The sequence below is a fragment of the Calypte anna genome, chromosome 19, assembly GCF_003957555.1.
Source record: "Calypte anna isolate BGI_N300 chromosome 19, bCalAnn1_v1.p, whole genome shotgun sequence".
Taxonomy (NCBI): Eukaryota; Metazoa; Chordata; class Aves; order Apodiformes; family Trochilidae; genus Calypte; species Calypte anna.
In genome coordinates this window covers 10,260,564-10,282,082 of record NC_044264.1, presented here as the reverse complement: position 1 = coordinate 10,282,082, position 21,519 = coordinate 10,260,564, and the positions used below count along the sequence as shown (strand labels likewise).

Genomic DNA, 21,519 nt, shown 5'->3' with positions numbered 1-21,519 from the left:
CTCCCCCTGGTCCAGCTCTTCCCTTTGAGTTCCCAAAAGACAAAAACGGAGCCACAGTTGTTCAGAACCATCTCTTCTACCCCAAAGACAGGTCCAGCGGCAAACCAGTAACAGTTTCCCCTTTGTTGCACAAAGGTAGAGCCAAATCCTGACGAGGTGCAGGCAGAGCAGTGTCCCAGGGGCCACCACGGTGCCCCCTGACGTGCAGCTGAAGCAGACACAGTGCCGGGCTGCAGAGGGAGAACACGCACCTTACAAAAAGCTGGGACTGACTGACGATGCAACCGTGCCCGAGTATCTGGGGAGAGGATCCGCCACCCCCAGACTGCTCCTCCCACACAGACCCAGCGTGGAGGCTCAACTCCTCCCCTCCCGGCTGCTACAGCTTCATTAACACAGAAATTAACAACGATGCCCTATAAAGGTCAGCACACAACTTCTCCCAAGGCATGGCTGCTTCTCAGGTTGCTCCCACCACACCCCGGATCCTTTTCCTCTTTCACACCAGCCTGTTGTGCAAACCCCAAAGCCCCTTAGAATAAAACTGTTCCCCACAGTCTGTTTGCAGTGGCTTGCCCGGAGCTGAAAGCTACTGCCAAACAAAACCTGTGTCCCAAGGAGAACTCGAGTGCCAGCAACAAACCACGGCTTTCTAACCTGTAACCCTCTCCTTCCAAATCCTCAGAGATTTGTGGGGACACTCTATTTTCTTTAAGGATGCAAAGAGCTTTGGGGGAGAACTGTTGCAAGTATTTAACAATAAAATGAAAAGATAAGTATCCATTAATACCAGTTTTGTACTATTGCAACTGAGCAGTAACCTTGCCTAAACAGAGGGTTTTAATTTCTCATTCTATTTCAGCCTTGGCAGACAGCAGCTCCATCCCACACTGCTATTCTTAGTTTGTTTACTGTCTAACATTTCATCACCAACTAAGCATCTGCAGCCTTTAAAACGCTGTATAAAGTGAATTCACCTCTGCTGACTTGTTTGAACAGCACAGTGGAAGCTAGCAGTGGCTGCCTGAGTCGGGAGACAACTTCGGCTCCGGGGCTGAGATGAGCTCGATGATCCCAGCACAGAACAGGGCTGAGGAGCTGGAGCGGACAAGGGTGCTCAGATGCAGCCTTGAAGAACAATGCGTGGAAAGAGCCGCAAAGAGCCATTCCTAGCCCTTTGAAGAGGTGAATCAGATACCCAAGGACTGTCCGAAGCTGGAGACAAGGCAGGTCCTGCCAGTAAGAGGCGGCAGCTTGACACCTGGAGGGAGCCTCGGGGCGAAGCTCCGAGACGGGCCGGGCCGGGCGGCTGAGAGAGGCCCGAAGCGCCCGCCGGGATGGGGGAGGCCATGTCGCGCCACGCTAGGAAATGGGAAACTTCCCATTACCCTCCCGGGCTGCTGGCAGAGGCCCAGCCTGTGAGCGCGGCGAGAGCGGGGCTGCTCCCGCCTAGGGACCGGGGGACACCACAGGACCCGGCCCAGCCGCCGCTGCCACCAGCGCTGACCAGGCCTCAGCGGCACCGCTCGCCTCCCGCAGAGCGCAGGCCCCTCTGCGACGACTCCCCGCGAGTAGGGAAGCTGTGAGGGAGTGCGGGAGGGAGTGCGGGAAGGGCAGGAGGAGTCCCCGCAGCTCCCGGAGCTCTCAGCGCTCTCCCGGGATCGGCTCCGGGGCAGCCTGAGGGGAGCTGCGCGAGGCGGGATGGGGCCGTGCGCAGACGCGGCGCACGGAGGGCGTGGCCTGGCAGCGGTCTCGCGAGAGGGGCGGGGCGGGCGGGGCGGCGCGAGGCGCTGCATGTCCCAGCCCGGCGGCCCGGGCGGGCTGCACGTGGGCACGGCGGGCAGGGGCCGGACCCGACCGGACCGGCACCGGCACCGGCACCGGGACCTGCTCCGGGCACCGGGCTGGAGGGGCGAGTGCCGCGCTGAGCCGTCCGTAAGTACCGCCGCGGGCTGCCGGCACGGCCCTCGGGGAGTGGCGGGGCCCAGCGCCCCGGGCTGTCAGCCGGAGGATCCCCGCAGCGCGGAGCTGCAGCCCCGGGACCCCGCCCGCCGCCCTCCCCTCCGTGCGCGGCCCCTTCCCGGGGAGGTCCGGCTGCGCCCAAGGTCAGCGCCGCCGCGCTGGGCCGTCCCGTCCCGGAGGTCACCCCGGGGGGTGCGGGGCTGTCCGGGGGGTGCTGCCGGCAGCAGAAGCAGCGGCAGCTCGGGGGGTTCCGGGAGGTTCGGGGGGGTTCTCTGAGTGTTCCTGCCGAGTTCCCGCTCCACAGCAGCCAAGTCAGCCGGTGCATCCGTGGGAGAAGGAAAGAGGCCGAAGGAATTGTGTGCGTGGTGTTAAAGGGGATTCATCCCCGCTCGGGAATGCGGGGGAGCTGCGGGGAGTGCTGCGAGTCCTGGGTTGTGTCTGTGGGACTGGCACGGCGGGGCTTATGGCCTTATGGTTGGAGCCAATAAAAGCTGTTATTAGCAAATTCTTCATATACTGCAGTGACTTCTATTTGCTTGTAAGGCATCATGGAATAGAATATAATTGGGAGCAAAATGGTATTGCTGCTGAAGAAGTAATGTTTCAGTAGTCTGGCTGTCCTGGCAGAATCCTTCTGCTTTGAAGTTTTTCTACTTTTTTTTCCCCTCTTCTTTTTCATTCTCCTCCTTGAAGCAAGTAAGGTCTAAGTTACTCACATTCCAGAGCTGGGCAACTTGATCTATGTCTGTTTAAGCTCTTTGCCACAAGGCAGTGAAGTTACAGCATGGAGCAGGGAGCACAGAGTGAACAGACATCTCGGTGCATCTCGTGGAGGGAACAGCATCAAAAGCAGCATTGGGCCACACTCCATCTGCTGTGGACAAGCACGGGGCTGCAGAATGGGGGTAATTCTGACTTTGTGTGCTCCCTGGGCCAGGCTGGTGTCTGTGCTCACACCTGCAGAGTGTTATCAGAGCCTCTGTGGACTTTGTCTCGAGTGAAAGGAAAGGGCTTGCTGCTGGGGAAAGTAGTAGCAGGAGATGGTAACTTTGCTTTTCTTCTGTTTGTTTTGTGCTGTGAATGATCTACTGAGTCCCAGCCCTCTGTGTGTAGCAAAGGAAGAGCACATGGCACGCTGGGGGCAGGCATGGCTATTTTTTAGTAGCAGAGGGATCAGAGCAGTTGGAGCAGCTGAGCAGAACTTGCTGAGTGACTCAGTTCAGGTCACTTCACTGCTTTATGCTTTGGTGAGCTTCCTGTGTAAAGGCTAAAATGCTGTGCAGGCATCTCCTGAGCTACTGTACCTGTCAGCAGGCCATCTCAGGGTTCCTACAACTCTGAAAAAGGGTGGTACAGCTTCACTGCAAGTATCTTGATGGCACAGTTGGGTTTTCAATTAATCGCTTTGCTTGCACTGAAATACAGTTTTTTATTGAGCAAACGAGATGGAGCTGTTGGAGTGATTCCAGAGGAGGCCACAAAGATGGTCAGAGGACTGAGGCACCTCTGATGAGGATAGGCTGAGAAAGTTGGGGGTGTTGAGCCTGCAGAAGGCTCAGGGGAGACCTTAAAGTGGCCTTTCAGTACCTGAAGGGGACCAACAGAAAAGTTGAGAAGGGACTTTGTCCAAGGGTGTGTAGTGATAGGACAAGGGATCATGGTTTTAAGCTGGAAGAGAGGAGATTTAGGTTATACATTAGGAAGAACCTCTTCAGTGTGAGGGTGGTGAGACACTGGAGCAGGTATCAGGGAAGTTCTGGGACTCATTCCTGGAAGTACTCACTTCTCTGAGAGTTCCTCAGCTTCTGTTTCAGTGTTTCACTGAGCTGGGTCTCGGGAGGATTTGTAGAATCTTGTGCTGGGGGTTCCAGGCTGGTGACTCTGAAGCTGCTGCTTTGTTAAGTGTTCTCTCTTTGGTTGCCCTCAGTTTAGAGATTTGTCCCAGGAACCAGAGTCCTTCTTAAGGATCTCTGGAGGTGCTTCGAGATACGGAGACAGAATTATCAGCTGCCTAGGAAGTTGGCATTAACCCAGGCACTCTGCAGTGCCTGTCATGAGACAACAGGAGTTCCCTGGGTGTCCCCTGACACTGCCAGGTGCAGTACCTGCAGCTCAGATCCACCAGGGTAAGGAGGTTCCCAGTGGATTCTCTTGGGAGTTAACTGTGACACGAGTTTGTTTGAGGATTGCAGCCAAAGCTGTTCAGAGCCAGCAGCAGTTATTTGGTACACTGAGACACTTGTGTTCATTTTGAAAACATTGCAGGCTGACTTCAGGGCTATTTGAGTGCAAGTACACTTCTGCAGTAGTGGAGTTGTGTGAAGAGCATAATGCTTTAAAAACAACATACCCCACTTATCTATGGCTCTCATCTCTTGTGTGCACTTAACTGATGTGAAAAATATTATTTGAAGTATTTCTGGTGTCCAGGGAGACTAGTGATATCAAGGCTGGTATCCCAGGTGCTCTTAGCAACATCTAGTAGTGATACAAAACATTTATTTAAAGCATTAATTACATTTAATTGTTTATTTTTTTCAGATCTAATGACTGGCCTTTTTAAAATCCAGATTTTTAACTACAGGGCTTCTGTGAAACTTAATGCAAGTGGCTGGTTAGACTTCTTGAAGTGATCATTAACTTTGGGCTGCCACTTTCAGATACTTGGAAGAAGCTATTTTATTCAGCAGGTGCTTCATATTTCCTGGGGGTTGCTGAAGGTTTGCATGTTACTCACTGCCTCTGCGAGTGATCTGTCTTCAGCTGTTCTACTGTGGGTTTTGGTTTTTCTTCCAAATTGTCCACTGTATGGGTTCTGTTTAACTTTGCTGTGTCTGCATTTTGAACCCTGCCAGGAAGCTGGCTCTGAGTTTATGGGCCCCATGCATTACTATTGTCAGAGCTGAGTATGTCATATAGATAGTTTAAAGTCATTTTTCAGCAAACAGAACCTTGCTGGAGACCTGACGAGGTCTTGGTTGCCTTTGACCTCTGCTGCCACCTTACAATGAGGAGGTGAAAGTTACCATGTGCTGTCGCTGGTTTTGGCTCCCTGGGTATAAATAGCAGCAGTTCCTGGCAAAAGCTCATGATCTGCATGTGTCTCCTGTGTGGAGGGCATTGGCTTTGCCTGGGGATAAATCTGTGAACTGGAAACTTGAAATCCCTGAGGCAAGGACTGTAGTCTGTATCCCCATGAATCTTGGGGCTGTCATCCTGTGGTTTCCCCTTCCCTAAAGAGGAGCCTCTTTTATTATGGGCTTGGACTTGCATTCCATTTCTTCTTGCAATGTATGGTTAGGAAGAATTTTTTGGTGTGCAGGAAAGAAACCAGAACATCACTTCCCTAAAATATCTCAGGTTGAACAGTAATGTTGTGTTTGCTGCCTGGTGAAGAGGTTGGGCTCCCCTCTCCTGACCTGGAGCACCTCTTTTCTGTTCCTTGTGTCTCCACCAGCTCAGTGTGACTGTGGGAAGGTCACTTAATCTGTCCTGGCTTTGCTTTTTTTTAAAAAAAAGGACTTCCAAAGCTGAGGAAAGGAGGCAGCCTGCAGTCTCTGGGGAACTTTCAGTGTCCAGGAGCAGCCCCAGTGTAGTTCAGGGGCTGCTCTTAGGTGCTGCTGTAGTACAGATCAAAGTGGAGCCTGTCTTGCTCTGGTTAGGTCTCAAATATGTTGTGTGACTTCTTGTAGCAAGTTTGTTAATGCATGTAAGTTATCTTCCTGCTTGTTCAGTCTAAATGACTCTTAATGAAGCCTTTGCTGTTCCTTCCTAGTGCAGATGAATATAGAGTGCCTTTTTCACAAGTGTTTGATATTCTTCCTCTCTATGTGGCTTATTCTCAGCAAGCCAAGCTCTGGGCACAAGGCAGTGCACAATCTGAACAGCACTGGGTTTTGCTTTCCTGTTTCAGCCTAGCCCAGCTTTTGTTTTGAGAGGCAGCTTCTCAAGGTCTGCACACAGCAGCCCTGCAGGTGGGCAGCTTGGTGCTGAGCTCCAGGTCCCTGTTTGGTCTCTGTGCTGCCTCTTCTTCCTGTCTCCTACACCAGTATCAGTGTTTGTGGTGTGATGTAAACCTCACCCTTCTGTCTCCTTGAAAATTCAGGTCTGTTTTCTGTCTCGGGTGCAGAGGACCTTGGAAGCCTTTGGATAGTTTAGTCTGTGTGCCCAGGTGTTGTGTGTGCCTGTTCTCTGGAAACTGATAAAGGTGCCGGGCCTTGGACTTATCTGCTTGCTTTTACATTTTCATTTCTAAGCTGGTATAGTGTCCTGAGATGGGCAGGTTCTCTTTAGTCTTTTATGAAAAATGCTTTTAAACGTTGAATTGGACTGGTAGGTGTGTTAAGGAGGAAAGAAACTGTTCAGAAGGAATCCAAACAACTCATGTCTTAGCATCAGGCTGTGGAAGTGCTGTTTGTGTCCCAGCCAGGGAGCCCTGTGCACAGGGCTGTGCCAGAGGAGATCTCTGCAGTTTAAGGATGGGTGGCAGTAGAAAGGGCTCTGGTTTATGTGCTGAACTCTTTTCCCTAGGTTGAAGAAGCAGAGCATTTGGTCTGTTTCTGGAGTGGAGTCCAAAACTAGGGAGAAAAGACCCAACAAAACACCAAAGAAAACCCAACCCTCTGTCAAATATTGAGGACTAGCCAAGAAAGATAAGGGTGATATTGGTAAAGTGGTGCAGATGTGGTTTCTGATGCTTCTGTATCTGAGATACCTTTCTGGCAAAGCAGTGAAAAATTGATCTTGCATTCCTCTGTAATAGAGGAGTGGCATGGAGACACTGGCTTGGATGGGGAAGCTATAAATAATGAAAGGATTGGAGCAGGACGGTAATAAGATACAAAGTGTGGTGAGGAGCTGGATAATCTGATAGGGTTAATGTTAATTACCTGTGGCTTATTGCATAGCAGGAGTGATCAGCACAGGGCCTTGGAGGTGGGGAGGGTTGCTGGAGGTTGGTGTTTGTCCAGGTGAGCTGCTTGATTTCCAAAACATTTATAAAAACACCACAGTTTGGCCAGGCTGATACTTTTATTGTAAACCTTTGCTTTTGGGAGTGTAACCAGAAACTGTTCTGAGTCCTGCTTTGTCCTGGAAGTGATCCTGATGGAGTTGTGCTGGGCCACTGCTGGGCTCCAGAGGGGGAGAAAATACACAGAAGCAGTGAGTGTAAAATGAGATATGAATAAAGCCTGGGCCAGCTGCAGAGGAGGGGAGTGAGCTGTTGTAGGAACACTGGTGAAACTGATTACACTGAAAGCAGTTTTTATCTTGCAGATAATAATAATACAGTCTGGTGGTGGTGTTTCTTGTTCCAGAGCTCTAGGGTAGCTCTCCAACAACCAGATTTTGCAGCCTTTTACTTATGCCATAATGTGTGGCTCTGCAAACAGGGCTGTTGCTTCTGAAGTGTTTTACAGCTGTAGCTGAGTGGCTTCATCAGTAATTTTCATTCACAGGCTGTTTCTTGAGCCCTGTAGCCCATGTAGGCTGTGGAAAGGTACTTTAGGGGTATCTCTTAATGCTCTTGTCTGTGTTTGAAGCAGAAATTGCTGTGGAACACTTGCCTTTAATTATTTAAGTTTAGAGAAACTTATCTGTTCCCTTCTTTTTAAAATAAGTGCCATCCAGTTTGAGATCTTGCTTGCCTAGCTCCTACCTGTCATTGGATGTTTGTAGCTTCTGAGTCATGTTTTCTGAGCTCTCACCTCTGGGTGATGTTTGTTTTGATGGTGATAACCCAAGGGTAGGTCAATTAAGTCTTTCTGTGTAATTTCTCTGATTTTAATCTTACCGTTAGAGCCTCCAGTTCTTTAGACTTTTGTCAACTCCTTGTCCTATGGCTCCTGTAAGGCAGAGCATGTGCTGCAGATTATTTTTAGTATGGAAAATTTTAAGAGCCCACGTGGTCCCATGTAGTTTGAACTGTGCCAGCCCTGTCCAGTTCTCTTTCACCCAGATAGTATTAATTTCCTAGTGCCCTATCACTAACTGTAGGGTTTGTGGGGAGGCATCCTGGTCTTGCTGTTGAAGCTGCATTTCCAATTTAGCTGCCTGCTTGCTTGCTCTCTGGTCCTTCAGGATGGTCTTTAATTCCAGCCTTGATTTTTACTGCTTTTGGGGCCTGGAAGGGTAACCTTCCCCAGGCTGGCAGGAGGGGAGCAGCAGCACTGGGGGGTCTGTCCCTGCAGAGCATGGGGCTCAGTCACCTGAGAAATGTCCTGGTCTTTCTTCTTGTAGAGACCTGAAGCTCCTTGTCCACAGAACAGACCTTCTTGTGTGTAGAAAGCCATGGGAGTCTGGAGTGAGTGCTTCCTGAGCTCTCTGGGACCTTGAGGATGAATTATCTGGCTTCTTGGTGAGGCTGCTGAAACCTTGCTGACCCTATAAGGATGTGTACACTGGAGGGTTTGTCCTGGCTGGAGAAAAAAGGTGTCTCCAAACTGCTCTGGGACCCTAATGTGAACAAGTTGACTGTCCTTGTTTGTTGCTTGCTTTGTTTTTAAGGTAGGCAAGCATGTGCATTTGTCCTTGTCCTCATCTCCCTGATCTTTCCCAGGAGTTTTCCATAAATCAAGTGGGGATACAGATTTGGAGGGCTGACTGACCCTTACTGTGTCTCCCTTTGCTGTGTGGATCTCAGCCTGACCTACTGTGGGGGTTACTGAGCAAGTTGGGAAAGCCTCCCATCCCAGCTCTGCCCCTGCCTTGCTGTCAGGTGTGACATTTAGGGCAGATTCCTGGCATTCCAGGAGGAAGTGGAAGTGGCTGCTGGAGCAGGGCAGGCGGGTGCAGTGGGTGAGCTGGGCACTATTTTTGGTGCAGGACTGCGTGGGGCCCTGGGGCATCCAGCCCTTCACACTGGTTCTGGCTTTTTGAAGCTGATCCTCTCGGGTCCAAAGCCCCTGGAGCTGCTGTGCTGCCCCAGCCCCCAGCTGGCTCCTCCTGCCTGCAGCCTGCCAGGACTCCCAGGCCAGGCTTTGGCAGTGCTTGGGGACATGTGATTTGACAAGGTGCCATTTCTGCTGCACTGCTGGCAGGGAAATCCCGGGCTGTCTTGCCTCCATGTGTTTAAATGATGCCATTGCCCCTGCAGTCCTGAACTGACTGTCAAACTGGTGATGGAGAGAGGGGTTTGTGTGGTGTGCTGGAATATGGGTGTGGGATTTAGGAGCTCTGCTTGGAGGAAATGGAAGAGAAATACTTGCTGGCCCTTAGAACTGCTTGGCTGAGCAGGTTAAAAGCCATCCATCTTCTGAGCATCCCATGAAAATGGGACCTTGTGAGCAGCATATCAAAATCAGGCCATTCAAGTCCTCTGTTGGAGCATCTATAAGGAGAAGTTTGGTGTCCCCCTGTCCCCTCAGCAGCTCTGGCACCTTGTGCAGAGCCATGTCCTCCTCTGGTTGGTGGAAGGATGTGGAATTCCCATTTAACAGGAGCACAGGCAATATAATGCAGCTCTTCCCCAAACAGTCAAGTTAAAAACATGAAATTGAATGAGCTTTGCAAGAAGCAGTCATCTGATCCACCAGCCCCCACTGGTCTAAATATCACAGGAGAGTTAAGATCTTTATCTTGAGATTAATGTTTAAAATTACTGTTAGAACTGCTTTGTCTGCCAGGCTCTGGGACAGGCCCATCCTTCTGGGGGGCATTTGGCTTCTGTCTTCTGCACTGGAGAATTGTGTGGGGCTGTTGTGGGTACAGTTGGTGCAACTTAATAGGGAATGGGGTAATAATAGTGCTGTCTGTTTAATCAGGAAAGCTTGCTGGGAATGGGCTTGTGTGTGCTCCTTTAATTTGAGTTTGTGGTATGCCTGTGAGACAGCTTGTAGGGTGGTTCTGCATTAATTATAACAACTTCAGCGGGCAGCAGATGAGCACTCACAGCAGCTCACAATGCACCATTGTGCTGGAGAGCATAAATGAGAACCTTTTGTCTTAGGAATGTACAGGCTTCATCCTTTCTGTTTAACAAGTTAAAAAACTTTCAAATTACTGCATGGGTTTTTGGTTGGTTTTTTTTCCTAATTCCAAGTTTCATATGTTGCTGTTAAATGAAAGTTTGTCCTCAGCAGTGAGCCTGCTACCTGCATGTATAAAGGACAGCTGGAAGGAACTTGGATTTAGAAGACAGCAGATGGGAATGTCCTGAGCACAGGCTCCTGTCCTGTGTTGGGCAACATAAATTTGTCATTATACTGGAGATGGCACCAGATTTCTTAAATCGTGATTGCATCTGATCTTTGATTTGGGATTGAGCAAGAGATTTTGTAGTGACTGTTTCTGCCATTCATTCTTTGCTTCCCTGCCATTCAGACCCTGCAGGAAGAAGCAGGGTGTCTGAGCGAGGTGGGTAAAGCTGTGTGTGACGGGGGACGGGGGATGTGGCTGGAGGAGGCAAGAGATTCGGAGTGAATATTAAATTATCTGAGGCTTGGATGCTCAGTCTGAGCCTGAGGGAGGTATGTTCTGATCCCTCAGCTACAGCCTGATCCACTCCTTGTGAAAACCAGGGCCCCAAAGGAGAATTTATTTGGAAGCTGTGGTCAGAACACTTGCTCTGATAACAAAAGGTTTTTCTCTGGTTAAGACAGACTAAGCACAATCAAGAGACTGACTTGATTGTCTTCTTTTATCTCAGAAATACTGCTCTTATGAAGAGGAACCAGATAATGCTCTTTTCTAGTAGGTGGTTCCCATTTCTAGGACTGTGCTATCTCCTGAAAACAATATTTTTGTTGCTCACTGGCAGGAGTCTTGAAACCCGTTAGAGCAGTCTGTGGTGTGTGAGCACCCTCAGACACGGGTGTTTTGCTTTAATTCCTGCTCAGTGATAACATAAACTGTAGGTGCTTGGCAGGGAGGCTGTTTTGGGGACATGGGTAACTGTTTAGCTTTGTGTTCCAGCTGCAGGCTTTCTGTAAGGAAAAGGAAAAGCATGTTAGCCCTGCCTCCATGGCCCAGGGAAGGAGCAGGACTGGGGCATGAGACTCAGTGGTGTGCAGGCAGGGAAGGGTTCACATACTTGTTAGAGTAAAAGAGATGGTTTTCAGCTCCAGAAAGTCAGGGGAGCAGCAGCTGCCAGTGTAGTATATTTAGATATAGAACAAACTTCAGAGTGAGGTTTCTAAGGAGCAGTGTCTCTACCCAGACTGTTTTTGCTAAACAAGTACCACTGTTACAGGTGTGCTATAGCATATTTCCTATCTTCCCTACTGCAAAATCTTCTAGAGGGACTTTGGTTATTGGGAGACATTTGCTTCATCAGGTTATGGTTGCTCTTTGCTGGGAGTCTCATGCTGTGCACATAAGAGTCAGTGTAGTAGCTGTGGACTGCTGTTCAGCTCCTCCTGAGCTGCAGTTTTGCTGTGTGTCCCCCTCCAGCCCCCTGCACAGCTCCTCACCCTCAGGGGGTTGTTGTGTTGTAGGGCAGTGTGTGTTGTCAGGACTGGGGTGTAGCACTGCCCTGCCAAGGTGAGGCAGGAGAGAGAGGGCTCAGTTGGCTAAAGTGTGAAGGTGAGGTAGATTGCAGGGTGTTATCTAGTGACAAATGTCCAGATATCCTTGGTCCTAGGTAAGAATCTTGTTCTGTGGTCTGCTGGTAGTGCAGAGATGTGAATTTAAAGAGCGGCTGGAAAACAAGCCTGTTCATGCTGACAGAAACACTGCAAGGCATTTATGAAACTTTAGCCTTCTTTTTACCTTCCCTGTGACTATACCACCAAGGTTTCTGTTTCTCTTCCCAGGTAACTGCAGGGGCTCTGCAAAATGGCTTCACGCTTCCGCACCGTCATCCCTTACGCCCTGCCTGGAGTGCTGGCGCTTCTGGGTGGCTGGTGGGTCTATTCCTGTCGGAAAAAATATGCGAGCTGTCAAAAAAAACCATCAGTAACCACTGAAGAGGAGCAGCAGGAGGAAGTGCAAGAGAGGGCTTCATCCCCCAGAGCAGAAGCCTGTGCTCTCTGGGCAGTGCCTCTCTCCTCAGAAGAGGGATGCCCACGGAAGGAAACCTCGACCTGCCTGCTGTCCGCGGGGTCGCTGACGCCCTCTCTGCTTTGTCAGACTCACGAGAGGACAGATCTCTCACAGGACCTTCTAGACCTGTCAGTCACTACAATTCATCCCAGCACCCTAGAGGACGACAGTGAAAAACTAGAAAGGGTAGGATCTCCAGATGGAAGCAGTCTTGCTGCTTGTGCCTCTCTCTCTGGGATCTCAAAGAGCACCAAGTGTCCCGGCTCTGTGACGTCCCCTTGCCTGGAGTTGGAGAAGGAAGCCTACAGCCCACAAGCCTTTTTCAGTAAGGAAGTTGTATCGAGTCACAAGGATTTTGCAGTGAGCATGGTGCTGGATAGTTTGGGGTCTGCTTGTTTGGAGCAGTCCAGGAAAGAAGAGGTGTCTGAATTGATTGCCAAAGCTGTACCTGTGTGTCAGGAGAAGGAGACGCAGCCAAAAGGAGGTGAATTGGAAGGAGAGGAGGTGAGAGGAGTGAGTTTGGACAAGGAAGAAGTTCAGAAGATGGAGCAAGCAGCAATACAGATAATTTCCAAGGTCATCTTGGCAGCTACTGAGGAAGTGCTGTCTGGTTCTGCAAGGGATGTGTCCACTCGAGTCTGCCAGACTGCTGCCAGCCGGTCTGAGAGGCCCCTGGAGATGGCAAACGAGGCTCCCTCTGATCAGCTGCTTGTGGAGGAGGCTGTGGGAGCAGAGGAGAACAGTGCTGCCAGGGGGGATGCTGTGCTACTGACATCCCTGCAGACTGAGGAGCAGGATCAGAGTGTGACAGACTCCAGCTGTTCCCCACACAGCTGCTCACCCTGCCCTGTGCAGGGGGACCCAGCAGACTGCCAGGTGAAGAACTGTGTGTGCAGGGGGTCCCGACAGGTCGGTCAGACTCCTGTGGGAAGCCAGGGAGGGTCACTGGAAAGGTCAGCTTTGGTTGTGGAGGACTCTGAGTGCAGCACATATGTATCTGAAGGTGGGTTGAGTGTGGAGGACCCACTGCAGAACACAGCCCTGTCTGTCACCTCGGGCCAGCATTCGGACTCGCTGAGCACATCTGCAAGCCAAGACACATCTGCTGAGCAGAGCTCAGAACCATGTGAAAAGCATCCTGCTCTGAAACTCCCTGGAGACAGCCAAGTGCCATACAGTAATGGGGTACTGGAACAAGATGGTCCAGGCTTGCAGCACGAGTGTAGCAAGGCACCAGGGGTGGATGGAGAAAACTCGGGAGGTAAGAGATTTAAAAGTCCTCCTAGAAAAATGTGGTGAACAGGCATTTTATGTGCTGTAACCTTTCTGCCTCAGAACATGTTCAGATAAATCTTCTTCATGTTTAACCTCCCCAGCAGATGAATACTTAGTCTTTGTTTTCTGCCAGAATTCTCCCTCTGTAGGTTCCAGTGACAGCTGGGTGATGCTCCGGGTGTCCTGCAGAGGGTGAGATCTGCTAATAGAAATGGTTTCTGCTTCAGTTCAGGCAGCCTCTAGTAAGTGCTGGGTTCTTCCTTGTGTTCAAGGGCTGCTGCTGGAAGGAAGCTGTATGGCAGGTTTCTGAGGTGCTGCTAGATGAACCAGGGGTGTGCTCTGATGGACTGTGATGCAATCAGTTGGTTGCAGACCAATTACCCTGGAGCTCTTTTGCTTGGGAGGGTAAGTGCATGCCAAGAAATCCCAACAGGGAGTCATGTTCATGGAGTTCCCCCATCTGTCGCTGTGTTGCTTTTTGCCTTCTAGATCCTGGATGATGTGTGCCTGGCAGAACACAAAGCTGTCTGAGCAAATGTTAACCCCTGTGACCTTGAGGATGGATGTTAAAATCCTTCATAGGACCCTGTGGTGCCAACAGCCCTTAATGACAGGATGTCTTTTGTAATTGCTACAAAGTACTTGGAACTCTGCTTGTTCCAAGACATGGGGTTTGAGTTTGCCAACACTTAAGGATTAAACCCACAAAACACTTTCACTAGTGAAAGCAAACATTGGAAGAAAATGGTTCTGTCTGGTTGTGAACAGTGGTGTGACAAGGTACAAGAGTTTGTTGTGGAGCCTGGTGATGGCAAGGGCTGAGAGGTCTGCACTGAGACAGCAGAAGGGTAGGGAGAGGGGATGTAGCAGGTAGGGAATGTGTCCATGTTGGATAAGAGGTCCTACAACTGACCTTCACACCCAAGCTCTGAGACCTAAATCCTCACCCTTACCTAGGCAGGCCAAAGCAAAGGGCTGCACTGTTTGCTTTTGACTTTCAATGCATCTGTGCTGTGCTTCTAGTTAAGATGTGGCAACTGTGAAGCAGCTGTTGGGTTAATTTTCTCTTTGGTTTTGCACTGGATAGTCTGAATACTTGCCAGCAACTGAGGATCTTCATGTTTCTGCTTGTTAATCTAAAAGAAGATCAACCTGACTGTGTATGGGATTGTGACTGGGAGGAAGCTGGTTGAGTTTGTCTCCTTCCCAAATAGAAATGTTCCTGGTATTGGCTGGTGGTTTGGGAATGAAATGCAGGTCAGCTCTGGCACCTTGTTTCTTCCTGCATATGACAAATTTGGCCAAGAGGCACTCCCTGCCACAGCTGGTGGTGGCCATAGCAGGCACTTGGGTCACTGTGCAGCCCCTGTGGGGACAGGAGTGTGCAGAGAGCAGGTGAAGAGGTGGCATGTCCCACACCTCTGTGTGCTGAACTCCTGCTGAAGAGCTTTGTTTAAGCCATGGGGCAAGTGCAGAGTTCCTTGGTGCTGTGGCAGCTCAGTGCTGATGTTAGCAGAGCTCTCATTCAGTTGGTAACTTTGATCCAGTTGGTAACTGGGTCTGTGCTGCTCTGTGAGGTATCGCCATGTTGGAGAGGCTCTTGCTGAACCCTGGTCTCCTCCTGCTGCATTCTCAGAGACCGTGCAAGTTTTCCTCTAGGACTAAAAGGAAACTTTGGGTAGGCTACCTGTGAGAGGACTTTACCCTCTCTGAAACACTGGAGAACCAGAAACAAGAGCATCCCAACATCCCCCCCTAGGAAGAGCTCAGTGTGACCTCTGAAGTGCTGCATTGTCACAGCCTTGTGCCTGGCAGCCTCTGGGCTATCTGAATGCTGACATGTCTGCATCTCTTGTAGGTTCAGATGTAAATAATGTGGATTTTGTGGACAATGGCTGTGCCATGAGGAAGACAGTGACTCGCCACAAGTCCAAGCTGGGAGGAGAGTCCAGCAAGTCTGACTTCGTGATCTGGGAGATAGAGGTCCCAAAGGTAACCATCCCCTGCCTGCCCTGCACACCCATCTCCTGGTCCTGCCAGCCCAGTGCCATCCCAGCACACCCAGGAGGATTCCAGCATTTAGGTCTGGACTGCTCAAGACTGAAGGGGCAGCACACAGCTGGGGCTGAGCAGTGCCTTGGGGCTGAGCCTGGGGTGACACTGGTTGTTGGACTCATTATTCCCCATTATCTTCCACCCCAGTCTGTTAGGCTGCTGCTCTGAAAGCTTTCAGAAGGTTTTGAGGGCACAGTTATTAAGAGCAGGTGATTTTTTTTCTGTTCTTCTTCCTTCCACTCTGTAGGAAGGCTACATCAGGTAATCTAATCTGTTTAAAAACCTCCACTCCTCACAGACCAGCTGAACTCTACGTTGTCCAGCACTGCTCTGTATTTATCCTGCCTGGGAATGTGGGGGGACACAAGTAGATAAGTGCTGTTTGATCCGTGCTTCTCTTCCTGACTGTTGCTTTCTTGTCTCTCCCATAAAGGAATTAGTTGGCCGCTTAATTGGCAAACAAGGCAAATTTATGACCTTCTTGAGGCAATCGTCTGGTGCCAAAATTTATGTTGCAACACTGCCTTACTTCCGTGACTCCCAAGTCTGTCACATTGAAGGTGAGTGCAGTCTCCATTTGTGATCCACTCTGTAGCTTGTGGGTCTGAATGAGATGGCCCACGAGGAATTCAAACAGATTTGTTTGCCTTGTGAGTCCAGTGCTTTACAGAAGTACTCTCAGTGCTCTCACAGCAGAGGCACGTGCCTTGTCACCCCTGCCTGAGCCCTGCTTTTGAGGGCTGAGGATGCATTTTAACATCTTTGGCTGCTGTAGCTTAACCAGCACCTTTGTCAGGATCACTTCAGGCTTGGAGGAGGACCTAGGGGATGGGATGTGTATCAGCAAATGCAGTAGTGACTGTGAGGGATGTTGGATTAATTGTGGCTGAAAAATACCTGCCAGTGAATTGGGTTCATACTGGGGGCTGAAGCCTGGTGGTCTGAGGTGCTGTGTGTGGTCTGATACCAGGTTACATGGCCAGTCTGTTAAAGCTGTTGGTGTAGCAGAAGGCTCCTGGCAGCTGTCCTGCTCGATGGGGTGGGGTTGCCCTCAGCATACCTGTGCTACAGACTTCCTGGTGGATTTTTGTCTTCCAGGCTCCTCGCATCAGGTAGAGAAAGTCCTGAGCCTGATTGGCAAGAAGTTCAAAGACCTGTGTCTCACCAATGTCTATGCTCTACCTCCACCAACACCACTGACACTTCATTCCCTCCTCATGACTGCCTGGGTGAGTCCCTGCTTGCTGGCTGAGCTGCTGGAAGGCATTTGTTGGGCACTGCTGTTGTAGGGTGCTCTCTCCATGTGGCTGGCTCACAGATGTCCTCAAAGCCAGTTTGGTTTTCAGTGGCTGTTTTCCAGCTTCTGTAGCTGTTACAGATCAGATTTATCTACCTGTTCCTCCACTACTGTTTCCATTCTGCCTGAGCTGAGACATGCAGAATCAGTGAATCACTTAGGATGGAAAACATCCTCAGGTTCTTGTCCTCCAGGCAACTCTCAGCCCCTCTTCCCCAGGCCTGTAGCACTGCATGGGGTTGTTGTGACCAGAGTGCAGGACCTGGCCCATAGCCCTGTTAAACCTCATGTAACTTCCCTCAGCCCATCAACCCAGCCTGCCCACATCCCTCCTGATCCAAAACAGCCTTCTGAAGTGAAACACCAGAGTGCTAAGGCTTGTCCACCCATGGCTGTAAGCCTCAGGTGGAATGTGGAGTTGCTGTGGGTGAAGCTTGTATCACAGTGAACACTAATGGGAATTCCTTCCCCAGCTGTTCCTCCCAGATGGAGTCACTGTGGAGGTGGTTGTGGCACACCAGGTTGATGCAGGACACATGTTTCTGCAGCAGCACACACACCCCACCTTCCACGTCCTGCGGAGCCTGGACCAGCAGATGTTTGCCTGCTATTCTCAACCTGAAATTCCAACCCTGCCAACTCCAGTGGAAGGCAAGTAACTTGGTTTCTTACAAATTGTTCAGTTGAGAAACTTTCTTCTAGGGTTGTGCAGAGGCCCACAGTGGATGAGAATGTGATAGTTCAGTTGATGTTTTATCTTTCTTAAACTGTTGCCAGAGTGCAGATTGTGCTCTGCTCTTCCTTACCCTGCTCATCCCCAGAGTACTTTCCCAGCCACTTAGTTGCATGCTGAAATTTAGAATGAGATAAAGTCTGCCTCAGGTTATTTCTGATCAACTTGGCACCTGGTGTATCCTTGCTGACAAAGTGCAGAGCTACTCCCAGATCTTCACAGCATCACTGTCTGCACATGGTGTAAAATGGGGGTTGCATCACCTGGGGGGATTATCAGCCTGAAGTGCTGGTTTATGGAAATCCACTTATGCTGAACCATTCTCCTCTTTACTCTTATGTTTTGCAGTTGGCATTATCTGTGCAGCCCCAGGCCTGGATGGGGCATGGTTACGGGCTCAAGTTATTAGCTACTTTGAAGAGAGTGGTGAAGTGGAGCTCAGATACGTGGACTATGGAGGATATGAGAGAGTGAAGGTCGACACACTCAGACAAATCAGGTCTCTGGCTCCTCTTCCATGGCCTGGGGTCATATCTGCCTTGAAGCTTCATCAGAGGCATCCCTATCGTTTGAATTGCTTATAGGTTTTTCCAGAGCTGAAGCAGGAATTGGTAGAAGGTTTGTCTCAGCACTGGGCATGGATTCCTTGGGAGCACAGCAAGCTCCTGCAAGGCTCTTTTGAAGGGGAGGGGAGAAGAAATTGCAACTCCTGCTACAGGAGGCCCCAGGGTGTGGTGAAGAGCTGATGAGCTAGGAGAAAGATTCCCATTCTCTGTGTCCCAGCCCTGTTGAGTGGAAGAGCTGTGTTGGGTAAGGGGTTTCTTACCTGAGCCCATTAAATACTCGGTTGTGCCCCAGAGGTGGGAGAAAAGCAGTGCAGCCTCCACAAGGGAGGTGGTGTTTGCTTGGAGCCAAATCCAGCTCTGCATGTTAATCACATATTTTATTGCTGCTTCTTAGATTTCTAGGAGAGTAATCTGATTTTTTTTTCACTGCCATCAATTTTAAGCTGAATTCCTAATAGAGCAATTGATTAATCAATGTCACCTTAAAGAATACAAGCTTAACTTCAAGCCATGTTCTTATTCTGATTGATTCTCTTTTCTTTAGGTCTGATTTTTTATCACTACCTTTCCAAGGAGCAGAAGTTTTACTAGACAACGTGGTGCCACTTCCAGGTAATGGAGCTCTGCAGACTGGTGCTCTTCCTGCAGGTCTGAATGGATGCCAGCTGTGTGCAGACCATGATTCTGTCTAAACTTTCTCCCTCCTGTTGCAAGCACAGCCTCTGATGTGACTTGAGCAAAGATAGGAAAAATTGTACTTTATTCTTCTAAAAGTGCTCGCATAGCCTAACCTGTCAGACTCCAGGGGAAGCATGATGGATGCCCAGACTTTTTTCTGCATGGAGGAGAGAATGGATTACTCCTCTAAACAGCAAGTTGGCAGGACTGGCAGGGTATAGGTGAAGCAGCTGTAACTACTCTGCTGCCTTCTGTCACAGAGGAGCTGTAAATGCAAACTTAGTTTTTAATCTGCTAGACAAATGTCTGACATTTTCCTCCTACAGAGACTAATGTCTATAGTTGAGCACAGAGTGTTTGGCACTGTTCAGCCTCAGCACCAATGCTTCTGAGCTTCTGTTCACAGTGTTGCACTCTGTAAGGTCAGTGAAGTCCTGACCTCCCTGGGCTTGGTTTATTAAAGATCAAAATACAAATGGCAGCACAAAGGTATTTCAGAAGTTTACTTTGCTGTCTTTAAAGCTTCCTAATTCATCAGCCATTTGTATTGATGTTAAGCTTTGGAAGGCTTCATCCTTCCTTTCAGCAGCCCAGCACATGTAATGCTTGTGTTACCTCCAGCTTAATAGACTGGTTTCAGCAAGTGCCTACAGCAACAGTAGGTGAGGGTTCCTGGGCCTAACTCCTGTAGGAGGTCAGACAAGATTAGTTTAATATAGTCCCTTCTGGCCTTTAAAACCTGTGAATCTCTCATTTGTTTTCTCCTGCTCTTTCCTTTCCCCAGACGAGGATCACTTTTCATCCGAAGCTGATGCTGCTGTTAGTGAGATGACCAGAGGTGCAGTCCTGGTGGCACAGGTAGGTGGGAGCTGCCTGGAAAAACCCTGCAGGTGATGTGGCTGCTGCTGTCACCCTCTGTCCCCAGCACACCAGGCTCTGTGTGTCAGAATTGAACCACAAGCCAGAGCCTGGGAGTCCCTCTGCTGGGTAGGGCTTTTGCCCAGCTGCCTGCTGGCAGTAGCTGCATCTCATCCACTCTGCCCCTGAGTCTGTGTTGGGTCTGATCTGCAGGGAAAGATGCAGCCTTGCCCCCTCTGTGCCTCAGACCAGAACTGCTGCACACTGAGGTTTTTCTGTGTTTCCAGGTCACCAATTATGACAGTGCAACAGGCCTGCCACTGATCCACCTCTGGAACCTGATGGGAGATGAGGTGTGTATGTTGACATACCTGGTTTTACAGCACTGTTAGAGCTGATGATTGTGCAGACTTTTTATTGTTGTTTTAGGAGCTTGCTGAGGTTTCTTGCTCTAGTGGTTTGTTCACCATTCTTCTTTCTTTTTTCACCTCCCTTTAGGTGGTGTCAGTAAACAGAACTCTAGTAGAAAGAGGATTTGCTCAGTGGCTTGACTACTAGCAGTGTCCTAGATGCCTCAACAGCTCTTTCTGCAGAACAAAACAAGAGAAGAAATCTTGTATTGCACTGTTACAATTCGGTTTGGCAACTTTTCAGAAGAAAACCTGTGTTTACACCTGAGTGTGGCATTGTGGTCCATTGAAACTCATTTTGCTCAGCTGTTCATTTCAGTAAGAACATGTACCTCATCTCAGTGAGAGGCAGGGTGTCCAAAGCCATAACGACAGATACTGTAGCTTTAAAGCAAAAAATCCTCCCTGGCCTCTGCTCAAAAGCTGAATGGGAAAGACCTGAAAACCTTGGGGCTTGCTTGAAGCTGGCAAATGCCCCTGAAGTGTTACCTGTGGTTGTGTTTGTGTTTGAGGTGTGAAATGCCCCATGAACTTGGTGTCTTCCTAAAAGTCACATTGGTCGTCCTTTTTTTAACAGGCTCTGCCTATCAAATGAATGTTATTAAGTAATTTAATGTTCAGTCATGGATTCTTCTGTTTTGTGCCACTAACCTGCACAAACAACATTCATCTTGCCTTCCCCATGCCAGGAGGCAGATGAATTGCACTCAGTGTGGCACATGGCTCACTGCAGGGTGGGTTTTAGGCTCGATGTGCTTGAGGAGGAAAGCTTCTCCCTGCAGCTGCTGCAAGTGCAGGATAAGTTACCACTACAGTTCTTGCTCTGAAATAACATGTGTTTAAAGAAAAGAACTGATTGCCAAGCCCAATTGTAGTTTATATTTTTCTAGCTGTGCAAGTCTGTAAATATATATAAAAAAGAATCATTGTAATATTTTGTACAAGAAAAACACTGGAAACAAAGGGAACTTTACAGAAACTTTTTCACACCAAAATGTCCTATGTAGGTAGAACTGGTTTGGAGTGCATTAGGGTAGCCAGCATATTTGGAGCCTTTGAATGTTGGGAGTGTTTCAGCTCTGCTGTGTACAGGATTAGCATTCCCTTAGTCTGCTGTCGGGTTTGAATTGTGAACACTGCATTCTTTGCTATGTTGCTGTACAGATCTGTTTAAAAAAAAAAAAAAGTAATAACTTGGCATTACTATTGCAGTGGTGTTCTCAATTTTTTTTTTTTTTGCTCCTTTTTAGATTTCTATCATGTATTTAAAATTTTGCTCAAGTAATTTAAGCTGACTTAATACTCTTAAACACATGCCCTCTGATGTGTATCATTTTAGATATGTATGGAGCTGGGATTTATTGCTGGCAGAGAAGACACTCGCCAGGAAAATGTTGATATAGTCAGTCCTCAGAAGTTTTTTCAGGTGGATTCAAGGCTGTCCTTGCATCCTATGATCTATCATGTCAGTGCATTACGTATTTGGATAGTTTCCTACAAAAGCATTTGGTCCAATCCCTTCTTATCTGGTATGGTTACATTATTTTTTTAAAGTTCCACTTGGCACTTACGATTTAGTGTTCATGTTTGCAGTAACATCCAGTGAAAACTAAATTGGGTAACTCAGTTAAATCTATAAAACATATATCCTCTTGGAATGTTTCTTTCCATTTCAATTAAAGCTCGAATTTTAAGCCATCTTAA

At 49.1% G+C, this 21,519-nt stretch overlaps 1 protein-coding gene and 1 long non-coding RNA gene across 9 annotated transcripts in view; one reads left to right on the top strand and one right to left on the bottom strand.

Moving 5' to 3' along the window:
• LOC115599367 overlaps positions 1-1,719 on the bottom strand; it is a 7,868-nt gene extending 6,149 nt beyond the window's left edge. Inside the window, exon 1 of the long non-coding RNA XR_003988355.1 lies at positions 978-1,719. This is a non-coding gene — a long non-coding RNA (uncharacterized LOC115599367). The remainder of the gene's footprint in view (positions 1-977) is intronic.
• AKAP1 (A-kinase anchoring protein 1) lies at positions 1,101-21,519 on the top strand. Of its 8 annotated transcripts, XM_030462389.1 has the most exons (12): positions 1,820-1,935; positions 8,203-8,320; positions 11,715-13,204; positions 15,077-15,210; positions 15,707-15,833; positions 16,372-16,502; positions 17,044-17,221; positions 17,652-17,802; positions 18,414-18,481; positions 19,332-19,405; positions 19,693-19,758; positions 19,904-21,519. In XM_030462389.1, the coding sequence occupies exons 3-12, from the start codon at positions 11,737-11,739 to the stop codon at positions 19,961-19,963; spliced, it is 2,457 nt and encodes an 818-aa protein (XP_030318249.1). In that variant the 5' UTR covers positions 1,820-1,935; positions 8,203-8,320; positions 11,715-11,736; the 3' UTR covers positions 19,964-21,519. The 8 variants fall into 8 exon arrangements, with proteins under 8 accessions (XP_030318246.1, XP_030318247.1, XP_030318244.1 ...); XM_030462386.1 differs by lacking the exons at positions 1,820-1,935; positions 8,203-8,320 and adding an exon at positions 1,101-1,185; XM_030462387.1 differs by lacking the exons at positions 1,820-1,935; positions 8,203-8,320 and adding an exon at positions 1,149-1,230.